The sequence below is a fragment of the Dipodomys ordii genome, unplaced genomic scaffold (genome assembly GCF_000151885.1).
Source record: "Dipodomys ordii isolate 6190 unplaced genomic scaffold, Dord_2.0 Scaffold12, whole genome shotgun sequence".
Classification (NCBI taxonomy): Eukaryota; Metazoa; Chordata; class Mammalia; order Rodentia; family Heteromyidae; genus Dipodomys; species Dipodomys ordii.
The window spans coordinates 17588704-17614544 of NW_012267228.1; the positions used below are offsets into that span (position 1 = coordinate 17588704).

General features: G+C 42.3%; 1 protein-coding gene across 5 annotated transcripts in view; it reads left to right on the forward strand.

The window, feature by feature from the left end:
- Magi1 (membrane associated guanylate kinase, WW and PDZ domain containing 1) overlaps positions 1-25841 on the forward strand; it is a 549538-nt gene that overhangs the window by 485034 nt on the left and 38663 nt on the right. For all 5 annotated transcript variants that reach the window (XM_013010552.1, XM_013010554.1, XM_013010553.1 and 2 more), the window contains one exon: positions 22228-22259. In XM_013010552.1, coding sequence (XP_012866006.1) covers positions 22228-22259 — 32 coding nt within the window. The remainder of the gene's footprint in view (positions 1-22227; positions 22260-25841) is intronic.

Below are 25841 nucleotides of genomic sequence, written 5' to 3' on the forward strand. Positions count from 1 at the left end.
TTATGGTTCAAAGCCAGCCTTGACAAGAAAATCCATTAGATGTTTAACCACCAAAAAGCTAGAAGTGGAGCTGTGGCTCAAGTGGTAGAGCAAGCACTAGTCTTGAGCAAAAGAAGCTCAGAGATAATAGTACCCAGGCTCTGAGTTGAAACCCCATGACCAGCACACACACATGAAAAATGTTTCTGATGTTACTGAGGACCTACTGTGTGCCGGGCAAGTCACCATGGCATAGACACAGACACAAATACAACACACAAACACACACACGTGCACAAATATAAACATATATAAACTTAGCAGCATGTCATTGTGTTACCAAACTGGAACTGCTGATTTTGAGTAGGATCCTCTGAGAAACTTGGCAGTGGTTGCTTCCACCTACGACAGGGAAACAAATATGGAGGAGCTGGGTTTGTTTGAGGTATGGAAACAACACCACTCAAGCATAAGACAAAGAGGGGGGCTAGGCATCTCATTTGATTGAAAAAACATGGAGAAGACTTGTGATGAAAATTCTAAACACTTCTTCCAAGTGCCAGGCAAACATTTACATACATTTAGTATATAATTCATGGAGCCTTCTGAGGTGAGCTTAGTCTTAGATCTGAGTTAGCGAACACCTTGACACCTGACCGGTACGGTGATTTTTTTTTCCCCCAAATCACACACTTAGTTAATGGCCAAGGCAGGACTTAAACCCATGAACTTTAGTGCCAAAAACTGTATAGTTACCCATTATGCTGAATAGCCTATTGGCTTCAAGGCAAGAAGTTGGCCTCCTTAAAGGAATCAATAAGGTCCCAAGTCCATGGGCAAATTGAGTGTTCTTAATTCTCATCAGAATTGACTGGTATGTGGTTTATTAAAATCATCATGGGTCCAACAGGAAGAGCAGTATTCTCATATAACACATCATTACTATTAGCTTGTTTGTGTGTGTGTGTGTGTGTGTGTGTGTGTGTACAATGTGTGTATTTTTCTGCTGAAATAATGTAAACTAATCATAATTAGACTCAGAGTCAGCTGTTCTCCTGAGAGCTCAACTGAGTGATCTGGCCCCTCTACCCTCCCCTTGCCCTCTGGTCTTAGACAAGAGAAAGAATTGCAAATTATACCCCATAAGACTTTCCCTGCCAGAATATCTCCTACTGAGCTACAAGGCCTCGGCGAGGCAGTGTGGGTTGATAATGGAGTGATACCCTAATCGTATTGAGTATGTTCCACTGCCCACTCCCCCTTCTTAGAATACCCAGGCTCAGCCTACATTCCACTCATTCCTGGCCACTACTTCTATCTATCATGTGGCATCTGGCCTGGTCTTAGTGTCTCCCCAGGCCGTCTGTGGCTAGAGTAAATTTGTGCATCCTACTCCCCAAGTCCAGGTGGCTTCCAGCCAATTCACCTTCAGTGTGAACTCCAGAGTCTTATGTCAGGACACTCCCCCCCCCACCAAGTATCCAATATCCAATGTCATCTAGGCACGTCATTACCATCTTGTCCCAGATAGCCTATGCCCAGAGGTCCTTTACCTAAGAATACTGTGCTGATCACCCACATAAAATACCATCCACCACCATCCCTCTCTGTTCTTTGTTCTCCCTCCTAGCACTTGGACAGGGCTTCCCCTTTGTTCCCCACAGTAGATGACTAAATCATCAACAGTACCAAACCCTGTGTAAATTGTATTTTTCCTGATAAAAGTTAATGTATGTGTTAGGCACATAAGAGTTTAGCAGTAGCTCATAAGAAACTAGAATCGTTAGAGCACTATATGTACTATTCTGAATAGTGTGCAATTTAATGCTTATGGATTTTTCATTTCTGGTTTTCCATTTGATATGTTCAGACTTGGGTGCTGATACCACACAAAGTCGAACCTCACAGAAGCAGGATTCTTAGACTTGGGATTCCCAGGACAGCAGGAACTCCCACTCAATCATTACTTATCTCCAGTGTCCAAAACTGAGTGGTACATTGTAGGTGTTCAGAAGGTCATATGTATTGAACGTACAAATAAGGTCATGCTGGGCCATTTGTTAATACAACTACTATTCCTCATGAGAAGTTTTTGAGATGCCAGCACACTATAATAGCTGAGGACAAGGGCCAAGATGCTTCAGAAAGGTGACAGAGCCTGGACCTAAACCCAGGTTTGTTTGCCTGTAGAGCTTCACTCTTCTGCTCAAGCTGCTCACAAGGACAAGGAACACATGGATGGGGTATCTGCAGGCCAAGGAGCTGGAGAGTCAAAAGCCAGTGGTCATGTGGGTACCAGTGCATCGCCAGTGTCTAATTAAGTCACCACTGTGCAATGAATTAAAATTAAATGAAATTTAAAATCCAGTTCCTTAATCCTACTAGACCATGTTGGTGAGTGGAAAGGATGGTGAGTAGCTGCTGTATTGGACAGAGTAGATGAGGACATCACCATCAATATCAGCTTTGCAGATACAAGCATCTGCATTGTAGATAACTAGCCTCTCCAGCGTGGAGAGAGAGTATCCTTGCTGTGGACATAGAACATCAGCATCATACATAGAGAAGAGCATCATCACAGACAGATAGCATCACAGCTGTAAGTAGAAAACGTCTCCATCAGATACAGAAGCACATCTCTATCTTATGCAGAGAATATCTCCGGTAGTTACCAGCACGTGACAGTTCTTCACAATCCACTTTAAAAGAGAAGATATTAGTGAGACACAATATTTCACAGATACAGTAATCCCAGATACTCAGGAGGCAGAGAGTGAGAAGATCATGGCTTGAGGCATCCCACGGCAAAACTTTGGCCAGATCCTGTAACAACTAAGAGGGTAGGCATGGTGGGTCCTAGCTATATGGGAGGCCATAAGTAGGAAGCTTGTGGCCTGAGGCTGGCTCAGCCTCTAAAGGACTAGGGGCATGACTCAAGTGGTAGAGTGCCTGTGTAGCAGACACTATACGCCAGTATATCCCCCTCCCCAAAGAGGAAAACACGGAAATCTCCTTCATAGATCTGACACAGTATCACAAATGAATTGGCTTTATCATTTCCCGAAGGCACCTGGGTTTTCTAATACTTTGGAATTTGGGGCCTCTTGACACACCCATCATGCTGCCTAAGTATTTCTCACTGTTCAAAGTTAATTGATGTTAAAATTAGTTAACTTCTGGCATTTCCTTGGTACTCAACAGGATAGAATTCACATTTGCCATTAAGGAGCCTTCTGGCCTTTATTAGTGATTCAGTTTTCATTTGTTACTTTGGTTTATTGCCACAGTTTAAAGATATCAAGGATTTTCTTTTGAGAATTCTTTATAAAATGTTAGGTCACATTTGCATCTGAGATGACGTACAGCAAGAATGAGATAAATATAAAAACATTTCTATTTTGGCTGTCTTTCATTATATAATACGTAAGAATTACTCCTCACTTTCACATGTTAAGGAACTCTAGTTTATTTTTTTTGCTTCAATTTTTAAATTGTTCTACTATGCATATTCAGTTGCAAAGGACTTGAGTTTTATTCCTTTCGGATTTAATATAGAGTGGTAGATACACCTCGTCGTCGTATTTTTCTGTAGGGCCATATAGATGCCATCTTCCTTAAAAGTAAACACGAAGGCCACGTGTTCACCTATGTGCATTGTTTATTATAAATGTATATGTGACTTACGATTTTCATTAAGAGCAGTGGCATCTCTGTGCATTTCTAGAAGAGTAGAGGAATTTCATTGTCTTGGCTGACAGGCTACAGAATTATTATTCTGTGCTTCTACTTACAGGGCTGAATTTGAATGTTAGGAAGTTTTGTTGTCCCTTTTGGGAAGACAGATTTGTTCACATCCTGTGCTAGGTATGGTGTAAGCACAGAGAAAGTACCGACATCGTCTACAAAAAACCAACAAAAAAAACCCCAGGCTTCTGATTTCATGAACCTTTATTCTAGGAAAAGAAAGGAACGGGGAGATACACTGAGGAAAAGGAAAATAGCAGCCGGAGGAGAAGAGTTCTAGCATACGCATCAAAGTGGGTCTTGCAGGGAGGTGTGAGTCCTCCAGACTAGGCAGAGAGACTTGACTGACTCGAGGGAGGGGAACAGATTTTCAAGAAGGGACAGTTAATATAAAGACCTCAAGGAAAACATGTAAAGGAGGGTTTGTGAGTGGAAGCAGGCAAGCAACGGAAGTGGTAGGCACCGTGTGACACCAGACTTCAAGTCTTAATTTCAGAGTTACATCTGGATCCACACAGGCAAGGGACAGACTCCCAACAGTCCTGGATAATTTCTCTGAGTGTGTGGGAAGAATATGTTTTAGGGACACAGGAGTAGAAGGTGGATCCCTACTAGGGATAGTGCCAAGGTTGTAGCAAGGGTGTTGGTAGCTTGGACTGGAGTGGTAATAGGGAAGATCAAAGTTACTTGGGAATTTGGGATATGGTCAAGAGAGTGAGAAGACTGGTAGGTTGGCTTTGAGGGCCTTACAGACTCTCTGTCCCTCGACTCGGTCCCTGTAGCAGCTGATACATAAACAGGGGATACCAGGCTTGCATTGTAAAAAGGTGTGATGTGACTTACAAACTGTAATATGGTGAACTAGCTAAAGCAGGAAAGGAGAAGGAAGAGTAAATATGACCCCTAGATTTTTTTTTTTAATTCTGAGCTGCCTTTGCTAACATTTGGATAAGGGAAGAGATGTGGACAGGGCCTATGCTGTGGGGCTGGGAAGTTCCTCTTAGACATAATAATTATAAAATGCTCCACTGATATCCAAGCAAAGCAGAAATGTAGACAGTTGTCTGAGTTAGAGCAGAAGAAATGTATATTTTGGGGCTAGCATGTCAATGGGTGCTTTACAGATGAGCTATACCCCATAAGTAGGGCATGATATCAATGTGTTACATTGGTGTTTCTCTTAAAGGTGAAAGAACATAGAATACATTGGAGTCCATCCGATTCTGAAGATAACTACTTTATCATGAAACATTTGTGTTGTGTGCATTTTCATACAACTGCATCTACATGGAGAAATGCATGTGTACATGGATAAATTATAAAATGGGTTGCTCATTGTGAACCATATTTACAAGTATGTAAAGCACACATGTAAACATTATTTAAACTATGGGGCTGCGTGAAGTTACTTAAGAGTGAAGAGAAAAGGGACAAAACAAGAAGCCTAAGGTCCACAACCATTCAGAGTTGGACTGAAAATCAGAGGGAGGTACCCAAGAAGATAGAACAGCCAGTGTGAACAGGAGAGAGAACAGGAAGATGCAGATCACAAAGTCCAAGTTGTTCTAGGAGACTCCAGCAGCAGTAACGATACCAGGGGGTAAAGGTAAAGGCTGCCCTGGTACAGGTAAACTGAGCAGAGCAGCATGGTACTGGGGGATGCATTCAGTCTGGAGTGGGTGGCAAGAAGAGCCAGAAAGACGGAGATTGAGCCATGATGTTGGTGAAGTTCTGTTGTGACATAAAACGGAGAAGAGAAGCCTAAGCTAGAAAGGGATGGAGGGTGAAAGGAGGGGGTTTTATTTTGTTCTGAGATGAGAGACATCACAGTGGTCTTGTATGCTAACAGGACTGAGTCAGAAGACAGGGGAGCTGGCAACTGGAGAAGGGTGAGATCGTGGCCTTCACTGGTTGGACAAGTGGCATCTGGGATGGAGATGAAAAGGATATTCATCACAGGAGTGGAGGATTGGCTTTGGGGATGATATGTGCAAAATGGAGAAAGTAGGACTAGATTTGGCCATTCTTTTTCCCTTGAGAGTTCACTGCTAAAATATTGGTATAGTTGAGGTTTCCAATGACTAGAATCCATTGAGATTAGACAGTAGCCATGCTTTCTCTTTCTTCTTCTTTTTTTAATATCATGTCCTTGTAATATTTATGTAAAGGCTCTTCCTACTTGACCTCTTCCTGGTCTTTATCAATCAAGGCTCAAGACATTCTTTGTGTCCAACTCTGGAAAAAGAAGAGAAGAAACAGCATGGACAATCTCCTTGTTGGAGACCAGACCAGTAGGTGCAAGTTGCCATGGTAACATGCAATCTGTCTCTGTGTGGTGCAGATTTGGACAAGAGGTGAGTCAGGGAGGAGGTCAAGGATGTGGCAAGGCTGGAGCAGGGTCTCAGCTGCTACACTACTGACACGTTGAGCCAAATAATTCTTCCCTGCAAGAGTCCATCCAGCACATTATCGAGTACTCCACACTATCTCTGTTTGCTACTCAATAGGTGTCAGTAGTCTACCTGCTCCCTCCCCACCTGTGATAACAGAAGATTCCAGACATTGGCAAATGCTATCTAGGAGGCAAGTCTGTAAGAAACGGACTAGAGCTATCCTTTGGAATATGAGAAGGATTTATCTTATCTTCAAAAACCATTTATTTTATCTTCAAAAACCATTTTAAAATGTGAATGCATTTAGCAGCAATTTCATTGTGCCACAGGCATGTCATTTCCTCTTACCTCACAGTCTCTCCTTTCATTTATATTAGTCCTACAACCTTAATTCTTAGAATTTCTGTTTATGGTTCAAGTTACCATCCTACTCTTCTTTCTAAGCATTTTTCCAGTCCCGAGCCACTTCAAAACTATTACCTGGGTTAGAGAACTTCCCTGTGCAATGTTCTACCTTCATTTTCTCAAATTTAGTCTCACATTCTTTGCTACCATCTGGAGTTAAAATTTGAGACTGTCTATGCTTTACCATCTATAGATTTAAGGGAGTTGGGAACTTGTCACTTTCTATGGTTGTATTCTTGCTTCATTTATCACAGACAGGGGATCAGATATCCGGTTCAGCTATCTGGGGCAGAACATCGTAGTACAGGCCTGTAATCCCCATTTGTCAGGAGGCAGAGATAGAAAAAGCTTAGTCCAAGTCAGTCCAGGCAAAAGCACAAGACCCTATCTGAAAAACAAAAATGGAAAAGAACTGGGGGGCTGGCTCAAGTGGTAGAGTGCTTGCTTATAGCAAGTGGGAGTCCCTGAGTTTAATACCTAGTAACACACAGACACACATGCATGCGCACACACACACACACACACACACACACATCCTTAGGAATATTAGGCCTCTTCTGACAATGTGGAGGACATAATGTATATATGTATATTCACAAGGACACAAGGTCAAGTTGTTACTAACTCCTCTTCATTGCATTCCTTTCAGTGTTTTTTGTTTTGTTTTGTTTGTTTTGTTTTTGGGTCTGGTTGTGGGGCTTGAACTCTGGACCTGGACGCTGTCCCTCAGCTCTTCAGCTCAAGGCTAGCGCTCTACCACTTGAGCCACAGCGCCACTTCAGGCTTTTTTCTTTTTGCTTATGTGGTGCTGAGGAATCAAACCCAGGGCCTCATGCATGCAAGGCAAGCGCTCTACCACTGAGCCACCTTCCCAGCCCCTTTCAGTGTTTTTTCTTCTTTTATTTCCTCAGTGATTTTGTTCTCTTGCCATGCACAATATTCTTTAGTTCATCCAGCAAACGTTAGTGCTATGCTAATGTCTCATTGTAGATGATAACATGCAAGTAAATACCTAAAACATGCTGTGCTTAATCGCATTTCCCATTTTTTCTGCTTACTTCTTTTTTCTAGAAACCTCATTGGTGTATTACATTTACTGTAAAAACTAATATACCATTTTGCAATATTCATAGTTGAGGAAAGATTGTTCAAAAGATCGTTTCTCCATGCTGTAACGTAGCAGTCATAAAGCAGTTTCAGTATGGACCAATCACACAGCTCTGTGACAGAAGAGAATAAGTCCCTTTATCTTCTTTATATTGGCTCACTTTACTCAGCTATCAGTGCTTAAATTAGGCCTTTACTTTGTTAATTGGTTTGTTCATTTGGCCCCTGGCATAATTAGCCCATGGAAAAGCTGTATTTAAAACGGCTCTCTATACCCAAGCACCTGTGACTCACACCTATAATCCTAGCTACTCAGGAGGCTGTGATCTGGGGATTGTGGTTCAAAACCAGCCAGAGCAGGAAAGTCCATGAGACTCTTATCTCCAATAAACTACCAAAATGCTAGAAGTAATGCTTGTAGCTCAAGTCATGGAGCCCTAGCTCTGAGCAAAAAGAAGCTTAGGAACAACGCCCAGGCCCTGAGTTCAAGCCCAAGACCAGCCCCCTCTCACCCCCACCCTCCAAAAAGACTTTCTTACAGATACATAAACATCCGTTTTTTTTTTCTTTATTCCTTTGGAATAGTTGGTATTAAATCTGTACTCTTTTAGGTATTTTTGTTGTTTCCTAATTTAAAATTGACTTGTGTTCTCTGTAGTTACTTTTACCATAGATACCACTTTCCAAAGTGGCAGATGACTGCATTAAAAATAACAGCCCTGCCCACGAGTGAATGGAATCTCATGTTTGTATGTTTTGCCCTTATAAAGCAACATTTATTTCCAGTTGGAAATGGTAAGCAGTAAGAGAAGACTGGCTTTTAACTCAGCACTAGCTGCCAGTAGCACCTCCCTTCCCCCATTTATAACAACCACCAGTGTCTCCTGACATAGCCACATGTCCCCGGAAGGACAGAGTCACTGCTGAGAACCACTGTTTCAGTCCCTTCCATACCCATTTGTTTCTTATTATTCCAGATGCTGTGTTCTTTATTGTTTGTTTTGTTTTTCACATACGCACGAAATCATTTTCTGGTTTCTGGAGCTTTGTTGTTGTTGAAATTGCATAGGAGAATGTTTATTTGAGATTTCTCCATTTCTTCTCCTCTGTCTAGCACCTTGGCTAGTTGTGCTGGCCCCCAGTGACCAGGGTTGGGAGAAGAGGTTGTGTTGGGAAGAGAGGATGGTTGCCACAATCTAGCTAGGCCAGCCTTGGGCAGCCTTTAGATTGTCATCTGAAACATGGGTAGAATTCTGCCCTCCTCAGCACTGCAGTAAGGATGGCATCAGACAATCTGTCATACCCTTAGCCTGTTGTACCCTGGCCAGATCACATTTTATTGCTTTTTGGGAGCTTCTATTGCAGTCCTCCACTCTACTAGCTTACACTATGAAAGGACTCATGAGCCTCTATTGCTTTCTCCCTTCGCCTTGTCCGTTTGGAGGGAACCTGAGAAACAAGAGTGCCAAAGACACCACTGTTTTCCATACTTCTGATCCATTTGTGTGGAGTAGAAAAGAATGGAGGGAAGGCAGGAAGCCGAGGCCTCCCTGGAAGAGGTCACAACAGGAAATGCCAAGTTATTCTAATGTGAAGGATTCTTCATAGCTTATATTCTTGCTCCTCTTTTATGGTAGTTGTCATTTGCCTTTCCCTTTTAATAAGAGTCATTTTTTTTTCAGATGTCTTTAGTTTGCAGAATAAAGGATGGGCAATCATTGGTCAGTTGCTCAATTCTGTTTCATGAAAATGTGCTGGTTTGCAAAATCTACAATCCAGGAAGCCCTGCTGTCCGGAAGAGGCCCGCAGGAGGTTCTGCATCGCAGGGACAGGAGGGCAGATGCACTGGTAGCACACAGATGGAGCTATGGGAGCCTCTTCCCAGTGTTCCTATGGTGTCTAAAGGGGACGCAGAGTTCAGGGTGAAGGATAGGATGAGATTCATCACTTACTTTGTCACCCTTACCTAATATAACCTAATATTACCTAATATGACCCTTTCATGAAATTGACTTTCACCCTGTTTTAAGTTATTGGAGTAACCTAAAGACTATTGAATCCACAAACAAGAGGGAAAAATCGAGTATATGTAGGACATCCCAAAATAAGCATGACTGATTTCTTGTATGTAAAAAACCATTCTCAGAAACTTTATGATAGCTTTTAAAACTATTGAGTGTTTACTTTCATGAAGATCTCTATCTGCATTGACTCAAGGCCTTCTATGCCAGGGAAGACAACAGAAAGCAGCCAAACTGGGCAGCAGAGGAAACAAAAGGATCCTAGCATTTGAGCCTGCCAGTGAAAAGTGCATTGACTTGAATGCTGACTGGCTCCACCTGTATTTCATTTTCAGTGTACATCCTCTTCCCTGCCAGAAATGCAATATTCTAGTATACATCTTGTTCCCAGCTAAAGTAGTTCATTCAGTGGCCTTACATTTCTTGGATTCTTCCTGTGTCTTCAATGCACTTGACCCATAAAAGTAATTTGTAATGACGCTCATCCTGAATGAGACAGTATATGGGGGTGTTAGGGTACGGGGTGGGAGGAGTAATTCCTGTACTTAAATTTAGATGATCCAATTTGCACAATGAGTATTGACTCACTGAAACTTGAAATCTATACGTGAACAAGACACGAGTTCTGCCTCTTCCTATAGCTGTATGGGATAGCAATTCTTTAGCAAATGGCATAGTATCCAGGCATTGGTGGGTCACATCTGTGGCCTACCTACTCAGGAAGCAGATAGCAGAAGATTGTGGTTTGCAACCAACCTGGGCAGGAAAATCCATGAGACTGTTATTTCCAATTAAGCACCAAAAAGCTGGAAGTGGAAGTGTGGCTCAGGTGGTAGAGCACCAGCCTTGAGTGAAAAAGCTAAAGGACAGCTTCTAGGTCCTGAGTTCAAGCCCCAGTACCAGCAAAGGAAAGAAGTAAGGGAGGGAGGGAAGGAAATAATGTATCAAGGAGAGAAACTTCTTTCCTTCAATTGTTTACATAATCTACTTAGATCTGTTCAGATATTATTTCAGCAGTAGGAATGTGAAGAGATTTAATATCTCCATGGTAGAGAAGCAGAGCTATACATCATGTGTTCTTTGCTCTTTGGAAAAACCTGACCCTCCAGTAAATGGCTTCTTTGGGTCTGGCTTGCAGTTCTTGAATAATGCAGTGCTGGGGCATTCTGACATAAGGATGCCGATGTTAACTGCGACCTGTGCTATCAGAGGCTCGAGACTTCCTAAATTTAAAGAGTAGAATAAAGTTTGATGTGTTGCCAGGGGTGTCCTTAGTTGCAATTAAACAGATCTGTAATAAAGTTAATTGAAATTGTCAAACAAATATATGCCCTTTCAGAGCTAGCTGGCAGTCTCTCCTCCCCCACCCCCCCACCCTTCGTTTTGCCAAAGTACATTGTGACAAGACTAATTGTCATACCCATCGGGCTGTTAAGCCTGCTCAAAGGAATTCATAGCTTTGCTTAAAGGAACGGACTGGCATTCACCTTACCAGTGTTGGCGTTCTGTAGGCAAGGATAAGGCATTCAGAGCCTTGTAACTCTGTGTTATAATCAAAGTTGCCTTCATAAGCAAAGAGATAAAGGCATCCTCACCTAATGTATGATTTAGGTTCTCTGGGCATCTTTGAGAATATTTCCATTGGTTGAAGCTAGGAGCTGGGAGGTTTGGAGTTTTCTTTTTGAGCTTAGCGATGTGATGGAAAGTCAGGACACCAGGTGGCATAGTAGAACCTCATTCTTCGTGCTGAGGAAGGCAGCTTGCCCATAAATCAAGAAGCAGACCCAGGATGAGAGTTGTTAAATAGTCACCACAGTGATGATGGTGATAAAATCAAAGGCCAGCCCCCCCTCCCCCCCCCGCCCTCCCCATTGCTGCACTGCTTTTCCTGCAGCCCTGGAAATACAAATTGTCTTTCTACGCTCTGTGCATTTATTTACCCAATCACTCAAAAGACCTTCCTTCCTTCCTTCCTTCCTTCATTCCTTCTCTCTTTCTCTCTTTCTTTCTTTTTTGTGCTGTTCCTGGGGCTTGAATTGTGTCTGAGCGCTGTCCCTGAGCTTTTGTGATCAAGGCTAGTGCTCTACCACGTAAGCCATAGCTCCATTTCCTGCTTTTTGGTGATTAATTGGAGATAAAAGTCTCATGTATTTTCCTGCCCAGGCTGGCTTCAATTCACTATTGTCAGATTTCAGCTTCCTGAGTAGTTAGGATTACAAGTGTGAGCCACCAATACCCGGCCCAGAGGACATTTATTATATTAAGCTGAAGAACAGTTACTCTTCTAGGACAGGGACAAATGGATAGGATAGACCAGACCCCTGAAATAGGTATGATATACAAGTACACAATAACAATAAACAATGTTAAATAATAAGCATGTAGGTAATTTTGGAGTAATAAGCAAGTAGTTTTGTAATGTGATATAGTCTATAAAAAAAAAAGAAAAAAAAGAATTAGGATTAGGTTAGATCACTTTAGGCCAAGCATTGGTAGCTTTTGCCTATAATTGTAGCTGCTCAGGAGACTGAGATTGTATTATTGCTGTCAGCCTGGGCAGGAAAGACCATTGAGAGTCTTATCTCCAATAAACCACCAAAACAGCCATATATATATATATATATATTTGGAGGAGATAAAGCAGCTCCAACAAGGACCTTGAGTTTCAGAACTTTGTGCCCTAAAAGGATAAAATTCACAATAGTCTCCTAGACTTCTTTCCTGATCCTGTGCCTAACTTACCTTGTTAAAAATAACCAGTCAGGATAAGAATCGACCTTAAAGTCAGCAATGTTGAAGCAAAGGGTCCTGCTATGTGTTTCCTAACCCAAAAGTGTCTCGGCACCAATTACAGTGATAGGTTTTCCTTTGGGGCTAGTGACCTTAAAATAAAGGCCCACATAGCATCCTGTTTTTGGAGAAGGACTCCTTACCATTTTCCCCGTGAGCTATTTTGAGCTATTATTTCATAATGACCCCCCTCTACATTCTACTGCAGTTTAAAGTCAGACTTTTAAATTTGAAGGAAGTGCTCTGGGGTCCACAGGGCACCATTGTCTCTCTCATCCATGGGAGAGCTAAAGGAAGAATTGTGGATTAGAAGAGTGGACCTCACTGTCATTCCTCAAGCATTTGCACAAAAAGGAATTGAGCTTTGGAAGAGAGGTGTAAAAACATCAAGCTGTCAATCGGATACTTAAGTGTCTTCTTCAGGCGGAAGTGTTTGTGGACCGAGGAAAGACCCTCTTCATAAGCACTGTAATTATAAGTATTCTCAGCCCAGATAGACTCAGAGTCTTGCTAGATCCCTAGGAAGAACTGGCCTGATTCCATAAAAGCATAGATCCTGGTGGGACTATTTCCTAGAGAAGGAAGATTGCCCCATAGAACGTGATAAATGATAGGAGAAAGCACCTTTCCTGTCCTAATATTCATATATGTGATATGCTTGTAAACAAATATATATGTGTGTGCAGATAGATATATTTGTGTGTGCTATATGTGTGTGTGTATATTGGGGGGGTGTATGTCTGTGTCTGTGTATTTAGTAATTCTGGCAATTGAATGAACTCCACTCTCAGCTGCTCCTCACTCCTATGGTTTTTGAATCAATCATGGGAACATCCTGCCATTTCAACAACACCTTTCCTGCGATGGCCATTTGTTTCTGCCGGACTGCATGAATATAGTTACTCTGTTGTATCTACCTTGGTTACTCCACAGCCAAGGTAGTAGTGGTGTTCTGTCTCTCCTCACCTGTGTCAGTTCAAGGCTTACGACTTGGAGGTGAAAAGTCCTGTAAACCATTGGCCATCAACAGCCTTGTAAGCTATTTGTTAGACTCTAAGTACTGTGTAATTGAAGCAGACTTGTCTGTAGCTGTAAAGCCTGTACATCTAGTTCTTCATCTTCTTCAGAAAGGGCTAAGTGACAATGCATCCAGAGCTGTTCATTCCAGACTCTCAAGTCCAACCATCCCTCTATAAATTATAAGAGCCATTATATTTTATAATGAGCATTAGTAGGTTCCCAAAGGAAAGCTTCTCTTCATCTTTGGGGGAGGGGCCCACTGGGCATGGTACTCCTTTCTTGGCATCTGGCATCCTGTTTACATTAAAAAATCACACTGCAGAGCTAGTGATGATATTTGTCAGAGAAAGGGAAAAATCAAATCTACCCAAACTAGGATCATTTTTTATTTTCTTTTCATTCAATCTCTTGCTATATATAGTATTTGAAAGGTCCTTTAGTGAAAATATACCCTGTCTTGCTTGGGCTTGGGCTTGGGCTTGAATTTTTTGCTACTACACTTAGCCTTAAATACTTTAAAAGTCATCGTTATTTAATCATTGCATATTGTCCCATGCTTAAATGCTGCTGTCCTTCAGTAGTAGCCCATGCCTCCCGCTTTGTTCTTCCTATGTCGGTAGATTCCTTGTTTCTACACTCTACTAGCAACAGCATTGCTCACCATTCTGAATTGTAATCATTGCTTTGGTTCTTTGCACAGACTATGAACTCTTCTAGAGCAAAGGTCATCCCCCATTTTCTATGATCTCTTCAGTATCCATAGGCCTATGGGAACACACAGGAAATCTTGTGAAAATGACCAATCACATGTCTTATTCTTCTACGACTTCATATCACTTGCTTGGCTACACAAGATCCAGCCTCTTTCCTATTACCCTCATTGTCATCACAGAGACGATCCCAGGCTGAAATTCTCTGCAGAATGTTAGCAGCAAGAAAACAGGACCTTGTAGGTTGTATTCATTGCTGTATTTTTCATTCCAGCTCCTGGCACAGTTTCGTTAAATTTGTGCGTGTATTTTCCCTCTATCTCCCAGTGGGAGAAACTAGGGCTGACTTCCCCTCTATTTCTTAGTTTTTACACTGATGCTAGCATTTTATCAGTAAGGGAGGTCAGTTGAAATCCATATGCTTTACATATTCTCCATTAAATAAGAAAATAAACAAAGCTGATTGGCAGGGAATGGTATAGGCAGCTTCTATAGGAGGACTGCTAGCCTAAGGTGGATTTAAAGCCACTGGTTTGCAGTTCACTCTCAGTTCTGCTTGGGCTGGGGAAGTCCTAGCTTGTTCTTACTTATCTGTCCTTCCCCTTCCACACTTGCACCTAGATGGTCTTTCTCTTTTGATTCAGTATCATACGATGAATCAATGCATTACGTATCTTCACCTACAGTAGCATTTGTGCTGACAAGTTTTAAGCTGTGTATCATTGGCTCATGCCTGTAATCCTGGCCTCTCAAGAGGCTGAGATCTAAGGATCACAGTTTGAAGACAACCCAGGCAAGAAAGTCTACAAGACTCTCATCTCCAATAAACTACTCAGAAAAGGCCAGAGGTGGTGCTGTGGTTCAAGTGGTAGAACACTAGCCTTGAGTAGAAGACACTGAAGGATAACACCAGGCCCTGAGTTGAAGCCCCAGGACCAGCCTCTTCTCCTCCCCCAAAAGTATTAATGTTCTACAGTTTCTCTGCTAATTATTTTTTAGTTGGACCTTTCCAGTGGTTCCCAGGAAAGATCCTTCTCATTGACCCTTCTGTGTGTAGACACAATATCTTATAGTATTTAATATATTTAATATATGCCTCCCTTCGCTGGAATATGCATTCCTTAGCTGGAATGAGTCTCACCTTAGGAATTGCTTCCAACATACAACCATGTGTCTGGAGAAGACTGAGTTAAGCTGGAAACTGAAAGCTCAATAGGGTGGCAGCTCAGGGCTACTGGTGTAGTTTTCACCAGTTAATTTCCCTGAAATTAATATGTAAAATTTTGTGCTTCTGTGCAGCTTTGCTTGAGAGAGCCTCAAACAGCTTTTTATTCCATTTTAAATCAAGGCCATCACCCAATAATTTAGTGCCAGAGACACTTGAGTAGGAATGAATTGAGAGAGCTAAATCTAGCATTGCACTAGGCTGTTAAGTACATGCCATTGTTTCAGTGTAGCCGTTTATGATTATAGCTACATTATATTTAAACTTGAGACAATTTTAAAAACTCTGAAAACATGAATATGAATTCCCCATTAATCCTAATGTGTAGAAACAACATTAAGTATATATTCTGGGGTATTTGGTATATGCATATGACTGTCTGCATGTCTACTTCATTTGTGTTGGTACTGAGGCTTGAACCCAGTGCCTGGGTGATATTCCTTAGCTTTTTCTTTCAGTCAAGGCTGGCACTCTACCATTTGAGCAACATACAGCTTCATGTTTGGCTTTTTAGTACTTAATTGGACTCTCAAGTATTTTTCTGCCTCAGCTAGCTTCAAACTGTGATCCCCAGATCTGAGATTCCTGAGTAGGCATAGTGTGTGTGTGTGTGTGTGTGTGTGTGTACGTGTGTGTGTGTGTGTGTGTGTGTGTACCCATCCTGTGGCTTGACCTCAGAGCCTGAGCTCTGAGCTCCACTTTTGGCTCTTTTGGTGATTATAATAGAGTCTCACACTCTTCCTTGACCAGGGCTACAGACCACATTCTTCTCAACTCAGCCTCCTGAGTAGCTAGGGTTACAGGCATGAACTCCCGTACCTGGTGGCCTGTCTACTTTTTAACAGTGAATTAAGTCATCATCATGGTTGTTGTTGTCATCCTCGTCGTTGTCATCATCCTCTTCTTCTTCCTCCTCCTCCTCTTCCTTCCTCCTTCTTCTACTCTTTCTTCTCCTCCTCTTCTTCCTCCTCTTCCTCAGCCTCATCTTTGTCCTCTTCTCTTTTTGTTGCCGAGATAGGGGATTGAATTTAGGATCTCAAACGTGCTAGGCAGGAACTCTACCACTTGATCCATGCTTCCCGTCCCTTGCATTATGCTTTCTATGTATGGCATTTACCTTGTCTTTTATGTCATATATTATTATCACTGTCTCCAATCACTAGTCTTCATTTTTAATGGATTCATGAGTTTTCATCTTACTGACATAAAAAAGTCTATTTGCTTTATCCTCTGTTCTTGCCAGCTCAGATTTTTTTTTACAGTTTTTAATCTATAAAATAATGCCGTGTTTAAGATATTTCCATATCAGTCTTTGCAGGGATTCTGGTTTTTTTCCCCTCAGTACTGACTCCTCCTAATGAGTTTACTGAGTTGAAGGTAGCTGTGGTTGTAGGGCCCCGCATTTTGGATAATGCAGCTTAGAACAACATGTTGTAGTGATTCATAGGAGCTGAGGTGAAAAGGTGCTGTGGGGTCTACTGAGCCTCTTTGGTCTGGGAACCTAACACCTCCCAAGATCTCACAGTGCTCTCCTTTGCCAGACTGCTCTGTGGACTGACGCTCCCTCCCCCTCTGCCATTATACACACAGTTCCTGCTCTTGGCACGCTGTGTTACCTGATTCAGCTCCAGTACTGTTTTAGTACATGTTGCTTTTTTAAAACTCCACAAAGAACCCCATGTGTCCAATGACACTTGGATTAGTGACCCAGCCTTTGTGAGACTGCTTGAAGGAAACCAAAAATGTTTCCATTAAAATGCTCAAATTTAGAAACCTAATGGAATAGGGAATAGAAACCACCATGAAAAAAATGCAAATGAGTGACACAGTAGGTTTTTACCATTTGTAGATCCACTTTGCATGTCAGGATGACTTTCAGAAACACACTTTCCAAGCCCCTTGTTCAGATCCCTTCAGGTAGTGAGGTTAGTTGGCATTCCCACTTCCTTTAAGCCTGGGTCACATTAGGTCCAGAGCAGCCCTCCTCTGTTCCAGAGACTCAGGCTGAAATGACAGCGCTGGGCTTCTGCTTATCTGCCCTGGTGCTTAGCTGAGCTCCTATTTCTACCCTGTTCCCCTGTAATGTTTCTCGGAATGGTACTTAGAAAAACGGGGTGTCATCAGGGTGTGGAAGGGCAGATCTATAATCCCCCATCATTTGGAAGTGGCAGGTGGGAGAAAGATGATTTTGGTCTGTGTGTAGACTCATTTGAGTGGAAAAGAAGCAACTGGTGGCAAATGCAGTGGTCTGTGACAGCTCTGGAGATTTAAGAGTACAGTAAAGATTCTGAAATGGGGGCTGGGAAGGTGGCTCAGTGGTAGAGCGCTTGCCTTGCATGCCTCAGGCCCTGGGTTCGATTTCTCAGCACCACATAAACAAAAAGAAAAAAGCCAGAAGTGGTGCTGTGGCTCAAGTGGTAGAGCACTAGCCTTGAGCTGAAGAGCTGAGGGACAGTGCCCAGGCCCAGAGTTCAGGCCCCATGACTGGACCAAAAAAAAAAAAAGATTCTGAAATGTGCTGCGTTTGTTTTACCTTTTTTATTTCTTTTCTTTTTCCTTTTCTTCTTTTTTTTTTGTAATTGGGCTTGAACTTGGGGCCTAGGTGCTGTCCCTGAGCTTTTTTGCTACTTGAGGCTACAACTCCACTTAGGGTGGTGGTTAATTGGAGGTAAGAGTCTCAGACTTTCCTGAGCTGGCTTTGAATCACTATCCTCAGATTTCAGCCTCCTGAATAGCTAGGATTACTGCACCTGGCTTTGTTTTACTTTGTGTATTGTGCTATTTATATGGATATGTGTATGTGTGCATGCGTGCACACATTCACGTTTATAAATAAGGCTTTTCTTGTTGCATTACCTGCTAAAATAGCTAATGAAGCTACCTAAGATCCCATGAGCCAAAGAAAATAGATGTTTCAGTGTATGATCTTCTAGTCTGTTAGTAAATGTATGTGTTTTATGATTTTACTTTTTTCATCTAAATTATTTACCCTCATCCATTGTAAAATTATAAAACTCCACCAGCAGTAACCTTCTGCTATTTAGTTAGAAGACAACATCTCCAGGAGCAAAGTTTATTGCCTTGGTATTAAAAGGGAAAACTCCTTCCTCCTTGTGTTCATTGGCCAAGTCTCATCTTCAGTAGAGAATTTGCCATTTGTTTTCTCCAAGGAACACCTTGTGCTTAGGGTGCTTTGGAAATTCAATTCTCTAGCTTTTCTCACCTGTGTAGATCACACTGTGAAAGTTTCCTGGGATCCCTTAGAAGTAGCATTTGTTGCTATCTGGGTGCTAAAAGCAGATAGGTGCCATCTGTGAAAGTTGTCTTCTGCCCCTTTTTTACCCAGAATGGACCAAATGAGACCCTTCAGAGGTGCCATTTCTGCCCAGATGCTTCACATGGACTATGTGACATGATTTATAGACCATAAACCTCCTGCTCCTGCAGGGTGCACCAAGTCAGCATTCATCTAAGAAAAGCTTGGGATATGGTAGGAAGTATGGGATAGTGATGCTTCCTGTGCCCGTCCAGAAAGATAACTTGCAGTTACCTCTACCCAGACAGGAGCTGAGCCATGCATGTCTAGGTCTGGGAGAATTCTGCCAACCATAGACCCTTTGGGTGTTTTCCATAGGTCTCCCAGCTGTTTTCAATCCTCTGAATAATTTTAGCTAAGCTAAATTATAAATTGTATTAAGGAGGTTTGTTCCAGCATTCATATTTATTAGATTTTAAGATTTAATGACCATATGGGCCTAAAACAAATCTTTGATTTCTTTTTTTTTAAAGCAGTCAAGTGGATGCTCTTGATTTTGACTATTTAAATATTAATTTGTGGTCATAACCTACTTTCGGCTCCTGTAAAAGGTGTGGCTTTTAAAAATGATGGTTTTCAGCAACTCACGAGGAAAGAGGAACCAATGTCGCCTTGAATTAAAAGAAAAAATTCTTACTGTTGGTAGAGTATAGCTCTGTTACTTGAGACTTCTTGAATGTTCCATGGACCACTTCCTGAGGAAACAAATTGTCCTGTATCTTTCAGACTGGATTTGTATAATAGATAGTCCGAGGGCCATTAATTAATTAATTTTTATTTTTAAATCTGTATTTTCTGCTTTAGTGAGATGTCAGTGTGGTGTTCTTGCAGAAGAATTCTAAATAAGACTAAAGTATCTGTTATCAGTCTTGGGAGGATGTTCATGGAAGGCAAAAGCTGGGTGTGTGTTTGAGTGTGTCTAACACCTGTCTTCTGCAGTAACTTCCCTTCTATGGCATGCTGTTCCCACTCAGCATTATGTTTTGGAGGCTATCCATGTTGTTACCTGTAGAGTGTGCTCATTGCTATTAACCTCTGCAGAGTGCTTTGTAGCTTGGCTACTCCATAGTTTATTTAGAACTTATAGTAGTGTCCAGCTTTCCTTTCTTCCCACAGTGCTGAGGTGAACATCCTTGTGACCGCCTTCTTCCTTCACAAGAGTGTGCAAGTGTTTGTGATAGAGAATGAAAAGTGCCCTTTATGTTCATCTCAACGGACAGGAATTTAAGACTGGCCAGAGGGGAATCTTATATAATTGCAGAATATGGATTGAAACAATTTCCCCTGATTCCACTTAGCTAACTGGAGATTCTTTATGAATTTTTGGAGATCACTGGGATTCTGGAAAGTCAAGTTCTTAGGATCAGTAAAAGTGAAAAAGTAATAGTAAAAAGTAACAGTGAAATCTTGCTTATTCCAAGTGGGATCATCTGAATTAAACCACATAACAATGTATAAGTTGAAGTATATACAGTGACCCACACTTGCATAACTCAGCGTCAATTCCTTAAGGAATGAAGGAATAAAAGTACCTAAGAATTATTTTTAAGGCTGAAGACATTAAAATTGTCCAGTCCCTTCTTACCTATAAGTAAAGCTTTCTAAGTCTTTATGTCTTTATATGCTAATGTCCTTAGAAAATGGAATTTCCCTCACTAGAGCCAGATAACCCTACCTCCTTCATTTCTGAATGATGTCATTCAACCAAGGATGGTGACAGAGGTGGACATTGGAATTGGGCCAGGTCGGAGGCTTTTATTTTATTATGTTTCCAATCTTATGAAGTAAGCCTTCTTCTTTTCATTTCATCAGAAACTGAAGCACAGAGGGCTCCAAAGTGGCATGCTGAAGATCGTCTGGGTTTGCCTGACTTGAAAGGGAAATATTCTTTCTACTCTATCACAGTCCCTTGAATACAGTCCTCAGGAGACCCCTTCCACCTAGGTCCACAGGAACATTTATTTAATGCTGCAGCTTCCTGGAGCTCTGAGGATGGAACCTGAGACTCTGCATTTTTAACAAGATTCTGATGATTCCTTATGCATTCTGAAGTCTGAGAGCCACTCTGGCAGACTGAGGCAACCTCCTTTGGTAATGTGAGGAGCCTTGTCATCAAGTGCCCCAATGCCTCTTAGGGATCAGGCAGTCTTGTCATGCCTCACTTGCAGCAGGCACATTAGCATTGCTCTTCTGGGTGGCTTCCTCCTTCCTCCCCCACCTCCAGTGCCTGGGATTATTTGCGCTGACTTAGCAGGGCTCGCGGTTTGACAAGTCACTTCCCAAAGAGTTGAAATCATGTTCTATCAGAATCACTTGCAAAAGCAGGTTGAAGTTTCTAGTGCAGAAGTATCGCATCTCAAGTGTCTGTCTCTTTGGCACCCTGTACAGATGGAATCTGCATCTTGTAGTCTAACCCCTGTTCAAACCGAAATAACAACAACAACAATAATAATAATAATAAAAGAGCAGCTCATAGAAAACAAATTACTTTTGAAACACCCCTCTGTGCTTTATTTTCCTTTCTCACCTCCCTTTCCCACCCCTCCCCACTCCCATGAAAGATTCCCTCATAAAACGGCCCCTGGTTGCCGCTTGCTTTCCTAGAAGTGAGGAGTTCCCTGGGCCCTCATTCAGCTCCACCCCCTCACTGTGGACAGCCAGCCAGGTTCAGTGACCATCATTGCTTCCTTTGCCTTTCTCTTTTCTCCCTCATTATCTTGTTTCTCAGCTCTGTGAAAGATTGTCTTTTCATTCCTACACAACATGCTTTCTCCAGAGAGTCTAGTCTGAGCCCTAGCCCTTTTCAGTGAGCTGAGTATGAGGTCGCCTATGACTGACAGGCATCGATCTGTTGAGGTGCTGTGATCTGGAGGGGAATCTTAGATCAACTTGGTCTCCTTGGACTCCTGTTACTAGTTCATCTGTCCTTCCTGGCAAAAGAGCATCTGTCTTTGTTTTGGTGTTGAGCTCATCCAAGTAAAGAAGGCATTTTCTCTTCTGAAAGGAAAAGAGAGAGAGAGAGAGAATAAAGACAGAAAAGGAAAACATTTTAATTTTAACCATGCACTCCTTCCTCTGTCCTGATTGGTCCACTTCAATTGACAAGTGGATCGCGAGGAAAGGAAATATCCTAGACTTAATTGTAAGTTAAGTCTCTCTTAATCCAGAAGAGCATTTGAGATTCTGTCCAAGTGTTCAATTTCCCAGGCCGCTGAGGTCTGTGAATTTCTTTTTCCCAGCCTCCAGGCTGCTGCAGTACAAGTCAGCATAGCTAATGCAGATAGATCTTCTGCCTCTCGCTCTCCTCCTCCCTCTGCTTTGATTCGATATGAACAGCCCCGGTAACTCCGATGCTGGGGAGAAATCTGACAGAACTCTGCAGATGCCTAGGTGGCCATGAAACACCTGGGGATTGTTCTTTAAGAAAAAGGTAACATTTATATGCTAATGATTTCTCCCCCCCTCCCTCCTTCCCTCCCCCCTCTCTCCTTGTTTGCATTTTTTTCTCTCTCTCCAGGGCTACCAGTTCCTAAGAAGAGCCCAAAGTCGGTAAGGACTTGTCACTTACTTGATGGTTGTTTGTGGGTGGGGGTCGCTGGTGGTGGTGGGAGGGTTCGCTAAAAGGTTCCACTTCGCTAAATGTGATTGAGTGGTGGAGGGTGGGGGAACAGGAGCTGGGGCTCATTTTATTAAGTTCTGGGGAATCTGTTTGGTCTAGATGGTATTGGGGCTTGTCTTTTAACTGTGTAGGGATTTGGGGGTAGGTTTCAGGAACTAGGATAAAGAATGCATGTTGAATGTCTTCTCTATGCAAATATATCACAACTCTCCTTCAGGTGAATGAGTTTCTTAGCTGTTTTAACTTGATACAAATGCTATTGTTTCTTTGGGGGGGGGGGAGAAGAAAAAACAAAAAAGGCTCCACCTGCTTCCCGGAGTAGCTAGCCTAGCTCTCAACTGGTGTTCACAGCGGTTCGCATGGCTACTCATTCTCTTCCTGAGATTTCTTATGTGTTGGATGTTAAATTATTTACCAAATCAAAAGCCTGTGGATTTTGGAAACAGTGGCCATTGCCCTGTTACGGATGCCCGCTAAGGAAGAGCAGTGCTCACTGTCCAGCACTGAGAATAAGACATTTTCTTGCTGTGGGAATGTTCTTTGTTGTTTTGCTGGGTTTAGCAGCATTATGCTGCAGGTATGGGATTCTTTAAAAAAAAAAAAAATCAATGTGCTGCTGTCCTTTCTAATCTGGTTTCCCTGAAGATACATTACCGAGTTGACGTGTTGGCTAATAGCTTAAAGGGTATAGTGTTTTGTTTGGTGGTATGAGCTCTGGCTCTCAGGGCACTAAGAGCAGATTAAAATGCTACTTAAAAAAAAAAAAGAACAACTCAGAATCTGGAACTGCGATGCCTGTGAAATTGATGTGGGCAGAAAAGGCTTCCCAATTCGTTGGTATTAGGACAAAGAAAAGGGGCTCCGTGTGACTTAGATGGTCTAGGGGAGGGAAAGATCACAGTGTGGTGCCACCTAGAAAAGGAAGACCTTAAAAACTTTGCAGCTTAGGGCGCTGTCACAGAACCCCCCCCCCACACACACACACAGACTTATCTACAAGCATGGCAGCAGAGGCAGAAGTTTAAGGAGCTGAGGGGAAGGGAGGGAGTGGGCAGTAGTGGAGCTTCTTGCATTCAAAGCTTCACTTCTAAGTTCTCTCCAAAGAGGAAAGCCTGCAGTAACTGGTGTGATCACCATGGCACAGCACCATGGTGACAGGGACACTGACTTCAGGGCTGCTTTCCTTGTCAGCTTGAGTTAATGTCCAGGCAGGAAAGTGCCGGTTGGTGTCCACATTGGAATCCCAAAGTGGACACATGTGCGCATGTGTGTCTCCTCATCCCCTGGGTCATAGAAACCCCTTCAGCCTTCAGAAAAATAGAAGTGTGTGTGGAAGAGCTTGAGTTAGGGCACTCCATCCCTTTTCCTCCCCCATCCCTAGCCATGCTGTATTATTGACACAAGGACTTATTTTACACACCTCAAGGGGCACCGAGTCTTGACAGGGAAATTCTAGGAAGACAGAGCAAGTTGTGCACTGGAAGCATGGCATCAGGTAAATTTACCATACCAAGGGATTTCTGCAATCCACTTGCATGCCATCTTCTCCAGCCTGTTTTGGAAATGACCTGGTAAAATAAAAAGGTACCAAACAAGTGCAGAGCCTGGGTGCACCAAGCCAGTTACAAGAATTCCCTCTGACAGTTGATTTTTTTTTTTTAGTAGAAGCCGTGTCATTAGTAAGTAGCAAGCCAATTACTCTGATTGTATTCTTAGGGAGAGAGGGAGAGAGAGAGAGAGACCAGAGACCACTCCTAACTGCTTTGCCCACAGGCTGTTGACTCTTAATTACCACAAGCTAAGAGGGTGGTTTGTTTCTGGGGCTCCATAAGAACACCTGCCCCCACTCACCACGCCCAGTGTGGGGCTTGTCCTCACCAGGTTCCTGAGCCAGGATGGGGGTGATGGTTTGCAGGGCATGGCTGGCACTTGCACAGGTGCCGCACACAGTTTGGGGGCTGTCGGCCAAAGGCCGCCACTGGCAGCCTCTGTGATCAGGGCAGTTATGTACAGGTGGGTTGAAAGCTTTTCTCTTCCCCAGTTTGCATTTGGATGATGTCCTGCCAGAGAGACTGATGATTATGAGATGTCTGAGGGTAGCAGGGAATCTGTAGGGAAACTGGATATTCTGGAACCAATGAGCTACTCAGGTCATGGCAGTGGGTCAGTTCTGCATGCTGCATAATTAAAGGCATCTGATGGTGCCTGGGTGTGACTCATATAGATTTCCCAATAGCCCTGTGAATACAGTGCCTGAATGTAGTCTTGATTTTTTTTTTTTCCAGGGCGGGGAGGTTGTTTCTCTTTGAAAGTTCCCCAATGTGATTGGTTTCCTTTTGTATTCTTACACCTTTTTTTAATTTTTTAAAAAAATAATTAGGTCATTGGGTTTTTATGACAACTGTAGGGCTTACCTTTTTAATCTTGTTTCACCTTTTGGATAGTCCCCATAGCTTTACTCTTAGTGAGCAATTTCACCTACTAGATTTAGTTTAAATGCTGAATTTATGGTTTATGTACTCACTGGGGACAATGGTAGTGTCTTAATGAAGTTTTATTAATTTAATATCTGGACTTCTATAACATGAGGGATTTTTCTGCCAAATGGCCAAGACAGAAATAAGACATATTTGCTGTCAGATTTTAGATCTCTCTGGAAAATTAATGCCATGGCCCAACTTAATCATCTTGACTAGAAGTTGACTTAACTGAGACTCTCAGTTTAAATGACACACAAACACCCCATCTTATGTGTGGATGGAAATTGAAAACTCTACACTTTACACCTAACCCTGAATTTGAAGTCACCTGTGTTTTCCTAAGTCATATTTCAACTTTTCCCCTTCTCCCTCTCTTCATTTGTCCATCTGTGTCTTTTCATCCATCCATCCATAATAATGTTTAGTCACCCATCCATACATATATCTTTCATCCATTTGTCCTCCATCCTTCTATTTCTCCATTTAATCAGCAAATTAGTAGCAAGAGCCATTGGAAATTCTATAATAAATTGGATAGTCATTGCATCTGTCTCCTTGTACCTTATAAGCCTGTCACACTATTCTCCCCCCCAAAAAAGGATTCACTGTCAATATTATCAGAAATACTTAATGGATTCATTTCATTCAAATAGACACTGAATATCTTCTATGTGCCTAACCTAGAGCAAGTATCCAGTAGAAACCAGACCAAAAGTACTTTGATGGAACTAAGGGAGAGAAACAGTACCCAGAGCAGTCAGGTATATGTAGACTTTACCTAATGGGGATTAAAGTCTAATGAAGTCAAATGCTTTCAAAAGTTGATAAAGCAATAGCCTCACACTGTTGGCTCAGAGTTGTAATCCTAGCTACTCAGAGGCTGAGATATGAAAATTGTGGTTTGAAGCCTGCCCCGGCAGTAAAATTTGTGAGCCTTGCTATCTCCAGTTATTCAAAAAATCAGAAAGTGGAGCTGTGGCTCAAATGGTAGAGTGCCAACTTTGAACAGAAAAGCTAAAGGGCAGCAGCCCA